The sequence below is a fragment of the Sparus aurata genome, chromosome 4 (assembly GCF_900880675.1).
Source record: "Sparus aurata chromosome 4, fSpaAur1.1, whole genome shotgun sequence".
NCBI classification, from domain to species: Eukaryota; Metazoa; Chordata; class Actinopteri; order Spariformes; family Sparidae; genus Sparus; species Sparus aurata.
Window position 1 is genome coordinate 6208910 of NC_044190.1, and position 22906 is coordinate 6231815.

At 39.9% G+C, this 22906-nt stretch overlaps 1 protein-coding gene across 8 annotated transcripts in view; it reads right to left on the reverse strand.

Annotated features, from left to right (window-relative positions):
- Positions 1–22035, reverse strand: part of csnk1g1 (casein kinase 1, gamma 1) — a 41974-nt gene extending 19939 nt beyond the window's left edge. For 3 of the 8 annotated variants that reach the window (XM_030414012.1, XM_030414010.1, XM_030414008.1), the window contains exons 1-4: positions 21691–22035; positions 11261–11691; positions 10684–10724; positions 7568–7637 (exon numbers count right to left, since the gene is read on the reverse strand). In XM_030414012.1, the coding sequence (XP_030269872.1) occupies positions 7568–7637; positions 10684–10724; positions 11261–11447 (298 nt within the window). In that variant the 5' untranslated portion in view covers positions 11448–11691; positions 21691–22035. The remainder of the gene's footprint in view (positions 1–7567; positions 7638–10683; positions 10725–11260; positions 11692–21690) is intronic. The other 5 variants (XM_030414015.1, XM_030414013.1, XM_030414011.1 and 2 more) reach the window with 3 other exon arrangements.
- Between the last annotated feature and the right edge of the window lie 871 nt (positions 22036–22906).

Sequence of the window (22906 nt, forward strand, 5' to 3'; positions counted from 1 at the left end):
AAATAAGTGGATAAACGGGTTGTTTGATTCAAAACAAGGTTAGTCAAGCTTTTTTTACCAGCAACGGAAAAGCAGTGATCGCAGAGTCATCATTACCTAGAGCAGAGAAGTCCTCATGAGAGACTGAATCTGTGTCCTCTGCTGCAAAGTATACTCTACAAAAGACTCAAACTTTGATGAAAGCCTTCAATTTTGTAGGTACCACTTTTGACTTCTCTCATTCAATTTTCTTGAAAAATAATGAGAGCAATGCATGGGCGTAGCACTGACTTGGGCTGGAAGTGATTTTAACAGTGATGTAGGCAGGAGAACTGCATGTGGCACAGACAGACAACATTTTCTAAAAAAACCTCACTGGCGGTATGATTCAGTGAGTGAAGGAGCAGAACAACACAGGACAAAAAATAAAGGTTGTTTATCCTCTATTCAAGCAACATTGCAGGTATGCTTCCAAAAACGCTTCCATTCAGACTGTAGAAGATGTCTGCTCAAATTCTGCTCGAACCTTACAGACCTATATAAGCATATTTGAACATAGTTTTACTTATTTAAATGGCCTTAATATGCAAAGAATATATAGTATGCAGTTGTATTGTGAAGGTAACTACACATATTGGATTAAGACATATCATATAAACAGGGTTAGGGAACAATATATATAGGCCCAATACAATCTTGACACGATATTTTGGCACGATGAATTTGGTTTGTGATCCCGCCCAATTAACACAGAGAAGAAGAAGGCAGAGCAATGGGAGAGGAAGGAGAACAAGAGGAAGTACAGCATTTCCAAAATGCCTTTAATGTGCTAAAAAAACCCATTCTTTTTTTACTCTACTGTGTCTTCATCAGAGTAACAGAAGTGTTGAAGCATACGTATGTTTGCACAATTCAAGGCTGTAAATCTGTAAGCGTGCTCCAGTCCCTTTTCATTGCTGAAATATGGAGAAACCGGTTTCCAACTACTACAGCCCCTATGCTTATGACTGTCACCTGGGTCAAGCAGGTGGTGTAGTCCAGAAGAGCCAAACGCGCCATCACTACAGTTTCATTGAAAGACGACACCAGTGAAAGTTTTCCACAGGTGTTTAAAAAGGTGGAAAGGTCTAAAATTTAAAGTGAAACGCGCCAAAATGTAACCTAGGCTTTTTTTGTGAATGTATACGAGTCAAACCATCGTGTAAAAGCATAATTACGATGAAAGAAGCACTTTTAAGATTTACCGTAGTTTCGTTTTTTGGTCAAGCTCATTTTCTCAGTGCAAGGGGCACTTTTACGATAGCATCAAAATCGACATTTTTAAAACACTAAGAAGGCTCGCAACAACATGAAACTTTGCTCGTAGTATCACCAGGGTCTCTACTCATGAACACGAGCATTGAGAACATTGTTTGTGAACACAGAGTTTGCTAAAAATAAAGTTTTTCTAACAACTCACCTTAGCAGTAGCTTGTTCCGCTCCCAGTCGTCATGGCAGCCGAGAAGTATTGATCTCAGAATGCAACCTAACCTTGAGGAGAGTTAAGGTGGACCGCTACTGTCTTCCGGCAACAACCATCCACGCGATATCTCACGTGACTTTTCCGGCTTTTTATTTTAGTATTGTTTCTTATACGAGGCTCCTTTTTCAACGTCAAGGTCAATATTGTTTTTCGCTAACAACAAAACAATGAATTATCCGTGCATTCCACCTTAACTCACCTCAAAGTTACATTGCATTCAGAGATCGATACTTCTCACTGGCAGGAGGGCGCTGTGTGGCAAGCGGAGGAAACATCTGCTCACATGAGTTGTCCAAAAACTCTCTTTTTAGTAAACTCTGTACACAAACAATGTTCTCAATGCTCGTGTTCATGTGTAGAGACGCTGGTGGCTACGAGCAAAGTTTCATGTTGTGTTGAGCCTTCTTAGTGTTTTAAAAATAGCGATTTGATGCCATAGTAAAATGCCCCTTACACTGAGAAAATGAGCTTGACCGAAAACAAAACTACAGTAAATCTTAAAAGTGCCTCTTTCGTTGTAATTATGCTTTTACATGAAGGTTTGACTCATATACAGTCACAAAAAAAGCCTAGGATGCATTTGGGCGAGACTTTCACTTTAACACAACAAATATGAGAGCTATAAAATATTAAATCTATCTTTGCTCTCTACATCTTAAACTCAGGTCAGTTACCAGTTTAAGGTAAAAAAAAAATCCATATTGTACATCACTATCGCAGGTTCTGTGATGATATAGAAATCTTAGGTAATACAGTTTTATAAGACTTTCATAAGTGTAACAGCTCTGTCAACCACTTAATACAACATCCTGTCCTGTGTAGTAGGACAAAAGAATGTATTTTCCTCTGCATTACTGTAATCTAATAGAGGTATTGGCTGCAGTCCTTTACAACAAAAGGAGAAAATGATGAAGATGAATGTGATGAATGAGCAAGACTGAAAGGAACTCGCCCAAATCTCACTGCCACCAATTTCTGTGCGCCATTTTCCCACCTGCTGTCAAAGACTAGATCTTTCTCTGGACTGTGAAGAGACCGGCCCTGAGCTTGGATGTTTTATTTTAACCATCATTTCTATTATCCATAATTTATCCAACGCCGTGACGAGACAGAGGGTTGTAGAAACTCACTCACAGTCTATTTTTAAATGTCATACTTGATTTTATGTGTGCCACTACTCTGAAGACTGATTTCACGCTATATTTAACATCGGAAACGCTAGAGCAATACTACACTGCGTCATAAGGGCTATGACTCAACGAAGATGCTCATGTTACAGGTTAGAAATGGTAATGTTGTCATGCTCGTTAACAAACATACAATTTTTAATAAATGAGTAAAAAAAAAAACATTATCAATTATGTTGGGATAACTGTACTTTCCCTTCTGTGTGGGGTTTGGAGTTTCCTCGTGCCAGTGTGGGATTCCTCCCACTGTCAAAAAGAAATCCTGGTTAGGTGAATTCGTGACTACAAATTGACAGTAGGTGTTAGAGTGAACATGTTACTGTTACCCTGTATGTGTGTGTGTGTGTGTCCGTCCTGTAATAGACCTGTCACCTGCCCAGGGTGTACCCTGGCATACTGCATTGAAAAATGATGACTTTTTTTTTTTCTGCAAAGATTGTGACTGAAGTGACGACATAGAATCAGGAGAGAAGTGCTGCTCATGTTTATTCTGCGTCGGCTCTCCAGAATATTTGATGCCTCTTTTGTGATTGCACGATGCCTGTGACTAGTTTTTTTAATTAAATTTATGTCAGACATATTTGCTGGCTGGCTTCAGTTCAGCAGCTGCACCGCTGGCTGTCAATCTGTTCATTTGTTTGATCATTTATTTGACCACCAGCCATTCACTTACATTCTGTGTATTACAGAGCTGCAGAATCAGAGACAACAAACTAACTTTAATTAACTACAAAAAAAAATTACTTTAAATGTTTAATTAAGGATAAAAACAAATCTGCAACCTTTCTTTGTTTAATAAACTGTGTCCGCAAGTTGCTGTAAGAATGTCGCGGAGCTGTGCATTGTGAGACCCGACCCATATACATGTTGGTTGGCCGATATTATTAGCCAATGTTGGCCTGCCACAGATATATTGGTATCGGACTATGTGTTCATTTTCTACAATAATGAATTATAATTCCCAGTGATGTTTACGGTTTCAGTTGACCTTGTGTAATTTTAGACAATAAGAGTTTACTTTAAATCTGTGAAGTAACCTGCCTCCATTATATCTCCTTGTTACAAGTGTTTGAAAACCACACTTGAGGGATCACTGCATAAACTGTGTACATCAGCTGATGTATCAATATCATAGTATTTCCCTCCCTAATACCCATACCAGCCCTAAAAATCACATATTGGTTGGGACTTATCAGACACCCCGTTCTTTTTTCTGGTGCTTAAACTAAAAGTAATGCATGGATGAGGGCGGTATGATTCATAAAGGTGAACTGAGGGGTTATCTGTACCATCTCATTTTACTATACAATGACAGCTGGCCATCGCTAATAAAATTCTACTTGCTGTTGGCTATAAGTAAGTCAGTTCCAGAAAAGAAACACCTAAATATCACAATGTAAAATGTGTTTTCTCTATAAAAAGTACATACGTAGGACGAGCAGCTATCTTTGAAAACTCATATATCTTTTACTTGGTGCTTACGTCTCCAAACTGATCTCCAGCACACAGCTGATAGCTACATGGTTTATTTACATGATGTAAAAGAAGTGCATATTTAATGGCTTCAGTGTGGACAGAGAGCATCCAATGCCACATGAGAGTCAGAGACTCCTTCTGTGAGGGTTGAAAGAAATAAACATTTGTAATTATATTGTAACTCTGGTGTAGAAACAAACCTTGTACACTATCATTCTATGCAGCACGACAGCTACAAGAGCATTCTGTTGTCTTTGCTTTTCAAGCGTCTGAGCATGTTCAGGAGGATTCTTTGAATATTAAGACTTGCAGAGTAAATGCATTTCTTCAGTGGTCATGAAACACTGTCTACGTGGCACAGGCGAATCATTACATTTTTAAGTAAAGGTGCATGCTCCAGACTTCAGTCAATTAACAGCATGATCTCAGCTTTATCTAATACATACACATCAGCATTCATGTTGTACACCGTATGATTATAATGCCGGATCACATTTCACAAGGAAACGCTGATGACAGACAGCTTAGTCATGATGACTAATGATGCAGCCAAAATGACAGTAGACAACGATGTTGTTATGTAGCACCTGAAGCCTTTCTGTTAATCATGTGACTACAGAAAAAATATTCTCTAGTTCTTTATTAAAATTTAGTTTTAACATGTGCAGTATTATTAACATCCCTCTTGTAATGGCTGATAAAACTGTAGGGTTGTAAACTAAAATACTTGTATATTTACTTGAAGAGTGAACAGAGCACTAAGAGACACTCTATTCTTAACAATGATCCATGTTTTCACATTAGTGGGAAAAGACATCCCAGGTAAGACCTCCAGCCTTTCCTTTACATGTTTGTAAAATCTAGTAAGCTCCATCACTGTGGGAAATGTTTACATCTTGGGATTGTAATGGTCACAGAGCTGGTTTAGAGTTTCACAAGGAGGTCTGGCTGCCAATACCCTCAACAGCTCAATAGTGTGCATCCACCCTTGAACAAACCCTCTTGATCTTCAAAACTGTCTTGTCCTCAACACATTAATGCCTCACGGTGGCTGTCTAATAAAACCAGAGCAGCACTGAAGCGGTTACTGACAGCACTGACAAATATTCTTGAATAATTTCTGGAAGGAGGTGTTTCATTCCTAACTGAATCATCCTCATTAATATCCAGTGACAGTTGGTTGTGCACCAGATACAACACCTGATTGCCTATCTGAGTCAAACCACATTAATTCATAAAGACCCTGTCGCACAGACACTGTGACAACCACATCGGCTGAGAGGAATGTGCCGCAGCACACAGCCAAGAAGAAATGAGGTCACGTTATCCCATCTGGAGGAGAGGACAGAGGCAGGTTAGTACTAAGAGGCAGACCCACTCTCTAAATATTTAATGAGTTTCCGCACAGTTGGCCTTTTCCAGCCCTCGCCTTTGCAAAACAATAGCCATTATATTCCCAGTCTGGTTATCATATATACATGTAGAACTCCAAAAAGCACATCAAGGACCATACATCACTACAACGTAGCTGTTGTGATCTCAATTGTGGCTGAGACCAACTTTAACCTGCAACACTGTGACTTAACTGATTTGTAACACATGTAATAAATAAAGAGCATGATCAAATGTATCTCTGATCAATCAACAGCTCATGTTAAGATACATTCTTGTGACAACCAGCGTAATGTATACATTATTTTTAACCATTTTACCAGAAGAGCAGCGAACAGCTATTAAAAAAGATTTTTCTATTGTTCTATTGTTTGTCATGGTCCCACCCATTTCCTCTGGTACGACGACTAAAAAAGTTTGCCCTCATTTTATTTCTCTGTTGGAGTCATTTCATCCTCACAAGATTGTGGTCAGCGGTTGGTATAACGGTGATGCGCCAGCAGACCTCGACTAATCTTTTATGACAAACTCTCAGGGGAGAAGAGTTAAAGGAAGAGTAGTGGAAAAGCCTTGTCGATTACGGGCAAAAAATGTGAGGATCTGGAAAAGGACAAATACAGTTATGTCTGTATTTGTACCATCAGTGTTGACGTCATTATTCAGAACCATAAATCACACAGTGTTGGAAAGAAACTATTCCCAGTGAACATTTTGTGTCATAAAGGAAAAATAAAAATTAGAACAGTGATAAAAATAACGATTTAATGGAGTGCAGGATGTGCTTCCACATGTCAGGAGGAGCTACATTTCCGACAATTGGGTTGGAACTGAACACCAGAAACAATAAATGAGTACTGGATGGTACACACCAGTAGTGCACTAAAATGATCAGCAGTGATATTTGCTGAAGTGTCCATGAAGTTAATGGTGGCCTGATATCTGGATAGACTTTACAGCATGCATAATTTTAAATATACAAAATAATTACAGACCATCTGGTGACGTGGATTAGTGCCAACCTTTGACCACATGCTCTAGCCTCATGCAGTGACAGTAACTTTGATTCAGTATTCCTGGATGTTTTAATGGAACAACAGAAAGCTAATCAAATAAATCAGTTCCTTCACTTTACACAGCACCATGTCAATGTATAATAGCGGACATATACATCGCCGCAGGCAAATTAAAGTGCAGGTTTTGTCAGATAACTATGCACACTAAGGTCAAACCTCACAGGTGCATTTCCTTGATGTGATTATAATCAACAGTTTTATAATAAGATGGGTCAAGGGACTCTGTCTGATGTGAAATGGGTCGCTTTAGCTATGAACCTGCAGAGAATCATCTCCCAACTCTGCAGCTCTCCGCAGCTATATGGAGCTTAATGGTGACTTTCAACTCATCATTTTGGTTTTTAGAGCCCACAACTTCTCAGAAAACAAGAATAAAGTAAAAAACTAACTACAGGAAACTTGGAGGATAAATCTGCCTTGAGTCGAAAGAGACCCACACAGAGCCAGTGTGACACGCTGAGCAATACAGAAGATGCTGAGGTTATTATCATTGGACACATGCATTAAGGCCATTGCAGTGAGCAGAAGTTACACTTTCAAATAAAGTCAGTAACACATCCTGCATATTCTACCTGACAAAAACAAAAAGGCTTTTCAGTGAATGAGACGATCAGCTGCTGCATCCGTTTTGTGGGTGTTTAACAAACTTTATGTCAACACTGCGCATATTGAATTGCACCGCTGGTACGTCTAATGTAAAGCAAGGTCACTGTTCAACAGGCTCTTTATGCACGTAGCCATTCACGCACTTATATACACAAAGTCCTGGAGAGATTAAAATGATTTGCTGACACAGCTTCATATCAATACGTAACCCGAGTAATCCCTTGTTGTGGAAATGATGCAATCTTCCGCACTGATCTTCCAAAACAGTGAAATCGTTGTGATGCAGTCACACAGAAACACCACGAGGAACCACAGACATCTGTGACCTTACCTGTAGTTCCCAGAGTTTTGTAGAATCGGTACTCTAGATGCAACTGTGGCGCCCTCGACTTGACTGGTTCCTGTACAGTGGACACATGCAGACCACAGCTCAGTTAATGCCAATAACCTCAGAAACTGATGTATCAGTGAAAAAACTGCTAAAACAGAATTGATACATTAAAAATCAGAAAGTAAATTCATGTTTTTTCATTTAGAAATTAAATGTCTTTTCTGTTTGTCAACTATTTTTGATGACTCATTTTACACTCCAGGGCACTGACAAATTTCCAATGAAACGTGATACAGAATTTGGCATGAAACAAGAATTCCCTCCCACTGTGTAACATTAGTTGGTTTCGTCTACCAAAACAAACTGGCAGTATGAGTGTTTGTGTAGCTTCCATACACATCACCAGCAGCTCATTCCTCTATCAAAAGCTCAAATACATAAATGATGTCCTGGACTGAAAATGTGTCATCTTTGTAATCTGAAATGGTCACTCTCAGCATTTTTCCAAAAGTTACAATCACCAAAAACATCGCAATGTGAAAAATGTCAATCCCCCAGAAAAAACTGATAATAATTTTATTTCAGGGACAATCCAGCATCACCTGGAAATAAGTCGTTACTGTCCGTTATGATGTTTGGGAAACTGACTTGAGTCTGAACTACAGACACTCCCAGATTTTCTAGAGTGTCGATAATGCCCCCACATACTAAAATATCTTCCCAGTTACCTCGTGTTTTGAAACAGAAACACATTTTAGTGAGGCAATTCTTTATTGTTTAAAAGCACTACATCTGTGTCAGCACACCATGAGCACTCTGTGGTTTGGTAACCTCAATACTTTGATACTGTTGTAGTGTGTATTACTCTCTGGTGAGCAATAATAAAAGCATGAGTCACGAGTCATGATTTCCAGTCCAACAGCCACTGGAAAGACACACCTAGCCAAGAATCTACACCTCATTCATATTTCCAGATCAGTCCCGTATGACAACCATCTCAGCAAAACCTTCAGACTCATACTTCTGGAAATGAACGCAAATGGCTTTGAAAAACATGTAATTCACGTCTAACTGAAGCTGAACCTTCAAATATCTTACATTTGTACTTTATTATGTATCAGTGTTTTAACGAGGAGAGGTGGAGAGTAGGCCCAGTCTTGTCTCTTTAGAAACTAACGTTATATCATTTTGCGCTATGGACGCTTCATATCCAGGTCAATCACACATCTGTTTTTAAATGATTAATGAAAATAAATCACGAACCACACCGGGCCACCTATACAGACTATGAAGCCTGTTACGCTTTTTCTTGCAGCCGTTTAGAATAATGAACTTTAATATAACAATTTCGGCTGCCAGTATCCATGGTTCTATTGTCATATTATTCTTGGCAACTATCATTGTCATTGTTGGTGATGCGTCGCACTAAACTCCGCTATTCCGTGCCGTGCCGTGCCATCTCTTAGCATACACCACAACGGAGGTAACATTAGCGCCAGGTTTGGAGAAGGTGCAACGAGAAACTTTGAATTTACTTGATAATGTCAGCATAACGATTTTAACAAGCACCAGGTAGCAAGCAACACTGATCACGGATTCAGGATTATCATTCGGGGTAGATGGATTTTGTGACTCCGCGTTCCAGTGTACTTTTTCTAGTAGGAGGTTGGAGATTTCCTACCGTCTCGAACGCAGCATTACCATGCAATGTGACGCGTGAAAGCTGTCAATCTCAAATTACTAGCCTCTTTCACACTGCCTTTTGCATGCGGGGATCCTGCGCCAATTCTCCGCACCCTCCTCTGTGTGAAAGTTTCAGATGCGGAGAGCGGGGAAATTTCACTCCGGCGCTGATCCGCCTCTCGAGGTAGTATCAGGGCCGCATTATTGGTGAGTCGTCCCAGTGTGAACGGAAAAATCCGGAGGCGCGGAGCGGGGGGCGTGTCGGTCTGACAGTCTGATAACTGCACAGGTCCTTAACTCAACTAAATACAGAGAAATGTCCCACAAAGCAACGTTACAGGACCGAACAACAGTAACGTAGTAACTGTAACTGTCTTTGGCAACTTGTATGAGGAAAACAAATCCCACAGCTGTACGTGGAGAAGTTTCAGTCCCCCCGCCTGTCCTACTGACTCACATTTCTGCCTGAAAAACGGCGTCTGTCACCGGCAAAAAACTTGAACTCACCGAGTGTTTGTGATAAATCACCGCGACCGTCAGCCCTCCGGACCGAGACTTCAGGGAACTTTCCCCCAGAAAACAGCCTCCATCCCCGCGAGTGACAGAGTCAGACAGCGCCCAGTTTACTGATGGTGATTATGTAATTTAGAGTGAAAAACGTAACTTTGGCTCTTTCCAGGATGTTTGGTGGGTCAGGATCTCAATCACTACACATTATAACAGCATTCATATGATTATAAACTATCCGCGGGTTTAGATTAACTGGGGAACACCTGGGGAAACACCGACGTCATCAACATGACGTGTACCGTCACGCCTCTTTAGGAGCCGCAGCGCCGGCTTTCTGTGTGAATTACACAAGTGAAGGCGGAGATGCTAGATTACTTCAGAGGCACAGATCTTTTGGATTGTTCTAGTATTTGTGTTATGTGATTTTACTGTATATGGTTGGGTGTTAATATATTTTTAGTTAAATTATTGTCAGTAATTGTTTTAAAGATTATACTTTTATTGGATTCAATAAAAGTGTATTTTCCTAAAGCTTGAGACACCTCATATGTATGATAGACAGACATTTCCCCTGGTGCTGGCAGACACATAGAAACCTCCCGGCAGGGTGCACTTTGCACTTTACTTTTGCACGCAGGCGAACACTCACCTCCACTGCTACAACTCCATCCTAGGGGAAACACTGTGCATTTTATGTTTATACCAATGACCTCTTTCACTTCCTAATTTTTGCTAACTACTTCTTTCAAACCCACTCATGTATATCACCTGAGTAATAATGAATACTCAGATTCTTTACCGATCAAATTGATCCTGATTCTAAATGGCTGCCACTTTGTTTGAAATTGGACATGTTTTATCTAACATTTCGCGAAGGATTCTTTTACCAGCCGAGGTAATTAAAGCAGCAAAAGATAACTTACCAGTTTAATGGCTACATACTCATTGGTGTACAGATTTTTACCTGAAAGAAGACAGAAATAAGCACATATTAGACACAGATACAGTGCCCCACTGAAAGCTTTATAACAGATTCATCAGGAAATAAGATTTTCTTATTCAAATGTATGTATAAACGGTCTGTGCCAGGAATCTATCACGTCGTTCCTTTTCTTCACTTGTCAGTTGCCCAGGTACACTTAACTAAAAAAAAAGGAGTCCAATACAAAAACCCTGAGAAAAAAATGATTTGTATTTCTAAATCTCAAAACAGTTCTGAGAGGTTTCATCATTTGCCATTTGGTCAGTGGGCAAAAAAGTCAAGTTGCACCCTAATTAGTTCAACAGCACCACAAACTACAGCCTTCAAAAACAACCTTCATGTAGATATAGTTCACCACAGAGCTGCATTAGTGTTGGTTAGGTGAACATGGTTAACTGGTGAACAAGTGTAGTTTCACACAGAACCATTAAGAAATGTCATAAAAACTCCCATATTCACTTTGTGAACTATTCCATTTTGTCTTGAACCATTTAACACAAGATTAAGACTCAACTTACCGAGCTTCAATTCACCAAAGTTTCCACAGCCGATCTTCTTGCCCACACGAAAATTGGGACCTACCATGAGTACCCCGGAGGAGCTGGAGGAGCCAGATGGTCGGGACGAGTGTCCGCTGCGGCTTCCCTGGGAAACTTTAGCGGCCCTTGCAGGCCGCTCGCCATATTTATCTCTCTGTTGATCCATGGTGTGAGCAGCACAGGTCAGCGGGAGCCAGGAGTGATGTACAGAAAGGCCTCCTGGGCCGGGCCCACCACAGCCACAGCCCTGGTCACTGGCAGTGCCTGGATGGCACAGTCACTCTCATGAGACACGACCTGGCACAGCTAACCGACACTCCTCCCCGTCCTCACCCTGTCACCTCTAACAGCTGTTGAAGAGGCTGATCTCTGCTCTCAGCATTTGTCACAGGAAGGAGAAGGTGGATGACCTGCAGCAAACACAATGAAAAATAATAAAGAAGCAAGACATAAACTTTCCACAGAGAGCAGCACATGGAACATGGCAGTGTGGTTTGGAGGAGTTCTCTCCATGTTAGTCTGATAAAATGTTGGCTTTAAAACATTTCAAGATGTAAGCTGATGTTTTTCAGTGAGCTACTCCTTTAATAAAAAGCTGAAAGTGTACAAATACCTTAGTAGAATTAAAACAATTACCACAAAATGATGACATTCAAAAATACCTTTAGATTACAATTCCACTTGAAAGGAATAGATATTGCCACAACCGGGTTGATAATAAAAACACAATAGTACAGCCTCATGAAAACAAGGCAGACCTAGAAAATTTTAATATCTTAAAAGTGGTTCCACATTTAGGCCATTTCAGCCACTTGAGTTTTCAGGAAGTGAAAATGAGCTACACAAATTAAAATAAACCAGAAATCAGGATCAACTCATGCTGAAAATATTCAGTAATCATCAAGTGCTTTAGTTGAGAGCAGTGGCAGGAGAATGGCAGATATTTTGTCATTCAGGTTACATTACTGTTTCATTATGCATCTCTAGAACGCAATGCACATCTCAGCAGAGCTCATTTTGCTTCTCTTAACTCTTACAAAAGATTTGGTATTTCAAACGAAGAATCGGGACCACCTATGAAGTCCACCTGTAAACACTTGTTTTACAATCACACATTAACAGCTGCACATCTTCTAAATTTAACTTCACCACACAAATCTTTTATGGAGCTCATGAGTCCTATAAATGCTTGAAATCACTGTTTACAAGGATTGTAATAGAGGACAGGACTGGCTTACTCTAACAGCACTGCAGGGCTAAAGAAGAGATAGTCATCAATTCACAGTGGTCACAGAAAACACAGAGGCGAGTTTGAACATCAACACAAACCTTAAGTCAGAGTTTGTGATCATGAAGCCATCCAAGACTGTTCAGCACCCACAGCTACAGCCTGGCAGACAATGTCAGCAGGGAATATTATGTAAACAATTATATAAAGCTACGTCTGCTCAGAAGGACACCATAGGTTGGCGCGCAGGTGGTCGAGTGGTTAGAGCGCATGCCATAAACGCAGCCGACCCCAGTTCGATTCCGGCCGGAGGTCCTTTGCTGCATGTCACATCCCCCTCTCTCTCCCATATTTCCTATCTGTCTACTGCTTAATAAAGGTGTCTATGACAAAAAATCTTAAAAAAAAAAAAAGAAGGACACCATAGCTTAACTTGATCGACACTGGTCCGATTCTGTCAAACACTCAACAGAATGTTTTTGGCTCCACTGAACCCCTTGAACACGAGCAAGGATTATGCAAATATTAAATTATGTGATTATAAAACATCAAGGCAGTTTGGTGAATGATTCAGCAATCCCTAAGACACATGATGTTTATCAAGAGCAGGCCTCCTCTGGGACTTCCTATTCTGGAAGTTCGTCTTCTGAAGCTGCAAACCAAGTGTTGACTGTAAATGCTGCAAACACCAGTTTCACCCAAAAATATACTTTAAAAAAAAAATATATATATATTGTTTTCCATTAAAACACAACTTGTTACACTTTCAATAAAAACAACAACAGCTCTACTAATGTGTTCATGACGAGCTCTGAGCATGGAAAGGCTGCTGCTGAAAGTATTTGTGTGTGGGCTTCCGGATGACTCATGCTCAGTATTGCCTGCACAGATCTCAGCATCAAAGACAGCTAGTTTGCTCTCAAGGGCAACTGTGCACTGTTGCTATTACATAAAACCAGGAACAGAACAACATGGCTATAAAACAGGTTTGCTGCATAGACCAATGTGAGCTGTAATAGTTTCCATTGTGCAAATAATCATTTGTAGGCCTCTCTAATCCAGGGTGCACCACTGTTTAGATTAGCTCAGTGAGGTGTTCCTCCTGATTGAAGACGGTGGACGCAGCATAATAAACACAACCTGCGTTCAGTCCGGGCTCAGCACACTCTGCTGATGACTTCCTGACTGCTGCTGTTCACCTCAGAGCCAGACTGCAACCTGAACCTGTAACGCTGCTAGACAGAGCTTTGAATTTTCAGTTTGTTCACATCGTTTCTACAATAAAATGGATACACCTGATATTAAATGGGTAATGTGATGCCATATTTCATTTGAGTATGGGCATCTGTTCAAAGACACTTGATTAGCACTGTTATTTCTGATTATGTGCTTTCTCCCTTTAAATGGCTGCACACTTTTATAGGTGTTAGTTAAGAATGATCAAATGTTTCAAAAGCTATTTTTCACACCAAAGACACTTAAAACTTCTTTACATAAAGACTGTTTTGCCTTTTTTTAATACTTATTTTGTATTGATGAATATTATAATGCAACACTCAAGGCACACAATTAGTAAGGGATAATGGCCGACGAGGTGTCCATTATCAGGAATTAATGGATGCTGCAGCGGTCTAAGAACCGTCCTCCGCTGCGCGTCGGAAGGTTGCCTCCCCGAGAGCTGTTTCTTGCTATAGGCGGACTATGCGGGTGCATGGGGCCCTCACACCATTAGGGGGCCCCCTCAAGTTGCAAGTCCGGTCTCAATATCTGAGGAGTGACCCGATGGAAAAGGTTTGAAAAGTACCTGGCCTGCTGATTGGTCAGATCTGGTGTCTATTGCGCCCTGTTGCTATGACGACCAGTAAAACTAAGCGAGGAGAGGCGAGGCGAGTTGCGCTGAGCCGCTGGTACTGGTCATTTGTGGCATGGCGTCAAAACGTCATCAGAAAAATGAAAGAAACTAGATGAAGAAAACACTCACAGGATAAAGGTAAGGTTTGTTTTCATGATGTTGGGTGGAGGGGCTAGCTTAAATGCCGAATGTTTAGCCATCTTAAGTGTTTGCTTTAGGAAAGGGCTAATTATAGCAGGTCCAGCGTGTTGGGATTACATTTGTGAGGGAGGGTGTGTTGTTAGGCAGAAGTCTGTCATGTCTGCTGGATCCTCGTCCAGTGGAGCTGCTGGTCAGTCATAAACCTCCTCTGATGTTAAACTGTTGCCATATAACATTACTTTAGAAATTTTTTTTATGATTAATTTATCAATTTTTGTGTTCTTAGATAATAGGTCTCTAATGTGAAGTGTGCTAAACAACACACATATACATATTAGGTCTACTGTGGATTATTTTGGACTATTGTGGGAGTGGATTATTGTTAACTCTACTGAGTTAGTTGTGTCTTTCTTTACCACATTTATTAGAATATCTATTGTGAAAATTTCTTTAAACAAATGTGCCTACATTCCTTAAGTCTAGTTATGTTTTTGACGTATTCCTTTGTTTTATTTAAAAGAATCATAATAACACAACTTGAAGTAAATTTAAAGTAAACTATACTATATAGGACCGTTAGTTCTGCCCACAGAATATAGGATAAGACCAGATCATCAGTTAGGCACAAGTAGTCCACTTTGTAATACCCGTGAAATATACACAAAAATATTCCTTCAGTTTCACAAAGTGCTCATCAGTCATTTATCTTGGTTTATAACTCTAACAAGTACAATGTGTTGAAAACTGCTTTAAAGTGACAACTTTGAAACTGGGTGCATGCTTTAAAGGGACACTGTACTGTATATTGCAAAGTTTAATATGAAAACAATTTATGTACAACATTAGGGTAACAACTCAATTATATATTATGAATATTTGCTTAGGATCTATTTTGCTTGGTAACCTGAAGAGTTTTGTCTTTGCAGGAGCAATTCTGAAATATTTTGGAGCAATGGACCAGGAAGCAGCACGGCCATCTTCAGCACCACCAGACCAAGATGTTTTAAAATGTTTTTAAATATTTTTGGCGAACACTGCATCAGTTTCATTTATTAACCTATGGAGGATCCCCATTGTTTACCTTGTATTACCATGTTCTATCGGTTCAACTTGCTTGGATGGGTCAATTTAAGATGTTTGATTTTAATTTAAGAGAGATTTTCATGACTCTAACCTGTTTTCCTCTTAAAATGTAATAGACTGTTGCATCTTTGTGGATCACCGAAAAGGGTTAGGAGATACTTTGACAAAATCAGACATCATCGGGCATTATCCCTTACATATATCAATATCTGAATTAGTTTCTCTCCAATATCAGTATCAACATTGATCCAAAAAATCAGAAATATGTTGGACTCAACTGACAACTGGCCTGTTCCAAACTCTTCAGGTTTTAGTCAGGACAGTTTACCAGCTGTACTTGTTGTGTGATGTTTTCACTTCACATTCAGATAATAACGACCAACATTTTAAATTATTTATCTTTTCTGGACACAAAACTGAATGTAAAGCTCCTTTGCCTGAGTTTATCATCTGCCATGTGTTTTACTAGTAAGATCTCCACAGCCACATCGTATCTTAGACATGTCCAGACATGCCCCTTCTGAGGATCAGGATGGAATAATGAACTTTAAAGTCAAGTAAAGACAAGAACTTAATTCAGACTGTATACCCCATGACGGGAGGCAAAACATCTGCATCTGCAAATGAGGTGAATCACACTGTAAGCTGTAATGAGCCAGCAGGTATTATTCATCTACTTGTGTATTGTTCCTAAACTAAGTCATAAAGATCCTGTCAGATAACAGCTCACATTATGGAAGAAAAGAATCACATCTACAGCTGTAAAATATAATGATCACCAATATGAGAGCCCTACAGTAACTACTGTTATTAAAACTGCTTGGGAGTTCATCTTCAGGACATGGCAGTATTTCAGTAGGTTGCATTATTTTAGGAGGGAACACTGGACCTTTGTTCGTCTTGTGTGTGCAAGAGGTATTTGCAAAATATTTATTAGGTAGCAATCACAAAAACTTTATGACATTGGACGGACGTTCAGACCGACCTAATAAAGTGAAGAACAAATTTAAGCTCTCCACTAGATTGTTACATAGAACAGAACACGTTCTGTCGTCTAAACAAAAGGCTTCTTCAGGTTGTATGTAATGTGGGGAAACCCCGGGCTTTATCCCTGTGCAGCCGGTGCCGTGTCTCCTGATAGATGACTTGGAGGATACACACCTTTTGGCACCTGATAAAGGTAGTCAAGTTTCTCTGGAGGAGAAGACATGGAAAGATTAAGATAATGGACCTTTTCTGCACCGATTAGCTATTCTTTTTTTGACGGTAATTAAAAATGTTGTGCATTGCGGACAAATGTTTCAGAATTGGTTGTTTTTGCCAGACTTGCTTCAACTACTCAACAAATACACCATGTGTCCTTGTTCAATTTTGTAAAATGTGTACATACATTTAAAGAGCCTTTACTTTCATACTCTGGTTCAGGTCTCATATTAAAACATGCTGACGTATACGACAGACTAATAGTGGCATTTGCTTTTCTTTAGCTAATTACCCAATTTAGGTGAAGTGGAATCAAGTAGTAGAATATTCTCAAAGGCGAAGCTGACAGATGATAACAAATGGCAACCCTTGTTTATCTTATGTAGACCGACTAAAACAAGGGTTGAGATACCGTCTGCCTCCTTTTGGACCGTACGAGCTCCATTAAAGCGGGAGGTTGATTTATTATCATTTAGGCTAGTCTTTCTTTCCAGATTAGGATAAAGCAAATTGTATTTATCTCTGAAAAACATCTTTTATTTTCTTTCTGTTTGTTGGCTGAATCAGCTGTTCATTCAATGTCTGTGCACAATTTTGTTATGTATGTTAAAACTATAAATAAATTTTAAAAATTACATCCCGGTGTAAGAAATGTGCTGTCACACAACAGTGTCGTCACACCACGCAAATTTCTATTTTAAAACAATACCTTGAAAATTATTGATGCTCGTTATCATTTTTTTGATACCACCAGGAAAAATTGATTTGGGGCAAAACATTTTGGATTTTTTTTTTAAAAGATAAATATAACAAGACAGCGAAATACGATATTGTTTTCTAGGCTTATACAGAACAATGGAATAATTATAGTAAACACTGAGTATCACAATTACACACACAAAAAATAACAATACTGCCGAAAATGAGTATCGAAAACGTTTTAAATATTCAGAATCAATATTTTCGAATTTTTTTACAAAACTAACCGGCAATCAAATCAAAAGAAACTGATATAATTAGAATTGCACGACTACTAAGTCAACTAAACATGGGGCTAAAAAGTGCCTGTGTGAAACAGGATCAACTGTTTTCTCACCCAACAACCACAAAAGCAGTTTACAACACTAGCATAATTCACTCATTCACACACACACACACATTCATACACTGGTGCCAACCATGCAAGGTGCCACCTGCTCGTCAGGACCGATAACCATTCACACACACACTTGGGGTTCAGCATCTTGCCCAACAACAGAGGGGGACAGGGATCGAACCACCGACCTTCTGTTGGTGGAGGAACACTCTACCAACCGAGCCACAACCACACACTCATGTGAACACAAGCAGCTCGCTTCAGCAGATATTTAACCCAGCGGTTAGCAGAAAATGCAGTGGGAAAGTTATAGCTTTGACTTATGTTAACTCTGGGTGAACAATGTGTGTGAAAAGGGGTTAAGCTATCGCAGGGTCAACGCTTGGCTAAGAATATGTCGTGTGAAAAGCCCATTAGTTGGGTTTTGTGCTGGTCTAGACTGGATAAGTGTTAAATGTGGCTGCCTGTTTGATGGTGGTATAGATTTATGACGGTACAGCCTGATGCTTGATGCTCATTTGCATAATGGCATTTAATTTGAATCTGGCTTGGCCTGTAGGAGAGCTTAAGGAATATTAACATCCCTAAGCACATTAATAATTTACATATTTAACATTAAATGCAGGAAAAACACAAATGTTTTACACTCTTCACACTTGTTTTTCGTTAAAAAAGATGCAGACATAATCTAATTTATGGGCTCAGCTCACTGTGTACAAGTGGCCATAAACTAAGACACCAGGCAATGATGATGGTGATTACAATACTACTAATAATAATAATAATAATAATAATAATAATAATAATAATAATAATAAGAATAATATTTTGATAATTCACACACACTTACCAGGATGTATTTTTATCTTTCTTTTAAAGAAAATGCTCTACTTGCTGTCTCTGCTCTGAGGAGATCCCATTTCCCACTGTTAAATGAAGCTCATGCTCGTGAGAAGAGGATCATGTTGCTGAAGACGCTCTCCAAACAGACTACAGACAGTAACTTCTGCTGATCTCACATCTGTGTCATCACCGATATGTATCAGACTATTCTGTTTCATAGTTCTGCTCTGACTGGAAATGATGAAGCAGAATGTGGTGTTTGTAGAAACATATATAAACAAGGCATTTTCAATAGTATTAGCGTCCCAATGGCTGCTGTTATAGTATCCTGCTGAAGTGTGAATAAAGTATCCAACACACACAAACACGATTGTTTACTGTCTAATCATAGAGCAGCAGGGCTGTCTGACGAAAGAAAGCAGCTGAAGGGTTTGTTTAATGATGCTGCCAATCAAAAATTCACATTTCAGGACTGTTAATGTAATTGGTTAATAGCTAGTTTTAAAAAAGCCGCTCCATTCAGGCTATATTTCACTCAGTGACACACTATGGTGGCACTGAAAAGGTACCCACTCCAAAAACCTTGATTTACAAACACAGATTTGCCAGTGAAAAGATCTGCACAAACTGAGACACTACTAGCTGATTAGCATCTATTGAAAATGACTAATCTGTTGACATCTTTTCATTTTTACACTAACATAAAGGCTCTGAGAGGATCTGAGTGATTAACCTTCAGTGGAAAGATCAGCCTGAGAGGGGGCCTGCCAATAGTGCAGACTCCTGCTGTGGCAGTGCCAGCTAACAGCTGCCTCCTTCCTTAAAGACAGATCCTGTGAGCGCCAACTGGAGGGGATTTAAACTATCCAGTTTTCCCTTTACATAAATTCACAGAGGAGGACAACACATGCTCGTTTCATCAGCAGAGGTTTGATTCAACAACTTTAAAACTTGTTGTACAAGAAGCAGAAACGTGTTTTTGAAAAGACAACTTATAACTCACTTAACTTAAATGCGGTAATGTATATGATGTAATAATCATCTGCACGTATGGTAAAGACAGCTTTGTCATTAATTACCTGCAATCTGTAATGATTATAAATGTTCTAAATAAGATGAAAGAAACACAAATGTAGTCAGTCAACTTATTACTTCAGTGCAGACTTGTTGTCTGATTTGCTTTAGCTTCATACTTTTGGATTTTTAGTCACCTGGTTTTAGTTTAGTGCAGAGCCCAGTTAATATACTGGCCCATCATGTGGTATCAATATACATGTTGTCCTACATGAAAAGTTGATTTTATAGAATGTTATGCAAAAAAGATGCTTGGTGAAATGTACGATTGTTAAATCGACAATTAAATGTATTGTTTGTGAACTGAAGGCAGTTTTGGACAATAAAGTTTATTATTGAACTGTAAAATATCCTGACTCCAGTATCGATGTCATACTCTCAAGTGTCTGATCACCACATTTGAGGGATCACTGCAAAGCATGCGTGTCTACATACATGTTTTTTGTGAACAGAATGATTCTCGGCCCTGGCAAATTATTAGGGCTGATACTCAGCATCTTATTGATTATCGGTATCAGATTTTCTGTCAGACTGCTGATATAATAAACTAATTCAAAAATGTGCTGCTGTGGCTCAGAGGCAACGCGCTCTCACACACTGTCCCACTCACAACCATATCTGATTGGTCGCAAGTCACAACAATCTGCAAAGTAACTCAAGTTGTCAGATAACTGCAGCAGAGAGGAAGTTTAAATAGCAGAAAGTCGAAGTTTCAATACTGAAACTTAACTTCAGTATCCGTACTGAAAGGCCACATAGGCCAGCCCCTGGTGCATTATAAAATAATATAATATTATACATTACATATTTTCCTCCCTGGTATCGGCATCAGTTGTATATTTGCCTTACGTTGTTTTAACTGTCTTTTAACTTATCTGTATAGTATTTTACTTGGGACTGCGTACAAGGATGCCATCAGATCTCTACCATGGATTCAACTGCCCTGGTTTGGGTACATGTTTGGTTTCACTGCTCTCCTACAGCAGGCCACTGTGTTATTTAGTGGAAAACAGGGGAATCAATTCTTTTTACTAGATGGGGGGGTAAATGAATAGGAGCCCTGCTGTATTGATTCAGTAATAATCCATCTATGCAGTTGAGCAAAGAGGGTTTACATTGTGTCTGTGCCTCTGTGGCCACGAGCAGACAAATGTGCTCCTAACCTGCCTCCTCACATCTGGCACACATCAGCCTGGCAGCAGTTAGCTGGACGCTTCAGTGTGCCCACAGTGAACAGGCTGAGCAGGCTGAGGAGGGGCCTCCGACACATCCATCATGCTCTGTGCCAGCCTGTGTTTGCTGCCTTATCCTGCTCTGAGGAGCGGTGATAATACTCCAACATGAGGGGAAGTGTTGGGCTGAGGCAGCTGAGGCTAATAAAAAGATGATCGATCCTTTGTACGCAGGCCTCCGGATGAATCAAAACAAGGAAGCGAGTTGGCAGTTGAACGCCAACGTTTCGTGGACAAAGCTGCCCTGTCAGTCTGCATCGCTGATGGTCCCATCGATCAGCAGGCGAACTAACCGATGGCTAAGTTAGCTTGTCAAGATAAAACTAGACCAACAAGCCACAAAGCTAACGTTAGCCAAACATTATGTGAGCCACAGTGGCTGCTCTGGCTTTAAATATATTCAGCCACAAAAAAAGCGATACACACATGTAGTCTTTATCATCATATTGAGCTGGTTAACGGATAATAAATAAAGCAACCAGACTCGTCGCTTGGTGTTAACGCCTCGGCTAACACCTACTGATGGCTAGCTGACAGCTGGACCGAGCGCAACAAGGAAATTAGCTCTGTTAGCATCGAAAATATTAGCTACCAACCAGCAGCCTGCTATCAAACGTTGGTTTGCTAGCTCATCGCAAACAAACACAACAGACTCACCTTCGCTGTGATGAATCCAGAGGACCAGGACACGGCTCGGGTGTTCGTCCTGCTGGTTGTAGGCTGATTCCCGGGTCTTAACCGGAGCTTGTCGGTGTGACTTGTTGTTGCTGATGCTTCAAGCTGACGGAGGAGCCTCGTTAGCGGCTCTCTCCATTCTTCGCTGCTCGTCTGTCTTTGCTGCTCGTGAAAGGTTCGAACACACCGGATATAGAAAAACGGCACCGCCCGCTTCACGGCGTACACTTCCGGGTCAGAAACGATAATCGACTCACACACCATCAGACACATCATATAATAATGTGTTTATGTTGTTAGAAATCTACAGTCACATCTGGAAGTGAGTCTGAATGTGAGCTGTGGACACAGTGTTGTGTTCAAGGACCTTCTTTAAAGGGGCACTAGATACATTTATAGCACTAACACACTCAGAACTTTAATATTTACAACATTAATCAGGAACTAAAACAAACTCAGAGAGGTATTTATGAACCAGCTGTTCCCAGATGAAAATAAGGTCCCAGCATTCTCTTTGGAGCTAGAGAGGTGGCAGGGTCCGCCACATATAAACAACGTAAAACAGTATAAGCTGTGTTGTCCTTTAAGATCAGTTTGTTTATTCAGTCATGAAACAGGAGAGTTGTTATATTTGTTCATAGGAATATAAAAACATATCTTTTCTCTTCTGATTCAAATGTCACAACATTGTGAACCTGCAAAAGCTCAAAAGCACTTAACATTGTTTTATCATCTGAAGGCATCATGACATTGATCAATTTTCTAATGAATATTACTCAAACACATGATTTTGAACTGCTGTCATGTTCCAGAAGTCATCTGCAGACAATCACGCTACGTGTGTTTAGGCTTTGGAGAGCCCAACTGTGAAATATGATTCAATCTAAAGAACTTTAATCTTCCCTATCAGTGATTGACAATATTGTTGTTTACACACCATCATCCCTCAAAATCATAAATATGTCTATTTGTTGTGTAACTGGAGTTTGGGTTGTTGGTAAGAGGTCTCACAGGGAGTCAAACACAAATAATATGTACGTGATATTGAGATATTTTGTTATCAATTAAAAACCTTCCTCCTTGTTGGGTCTTAATAAGGTCAGAAGAGGATAAAACACAATGTTAAACTAAATGTTAGCTTGTTGATGAGCGTCATGATAAGATCTGTGAGTCACACTGTAGCTTCAGCTGTTCAAGA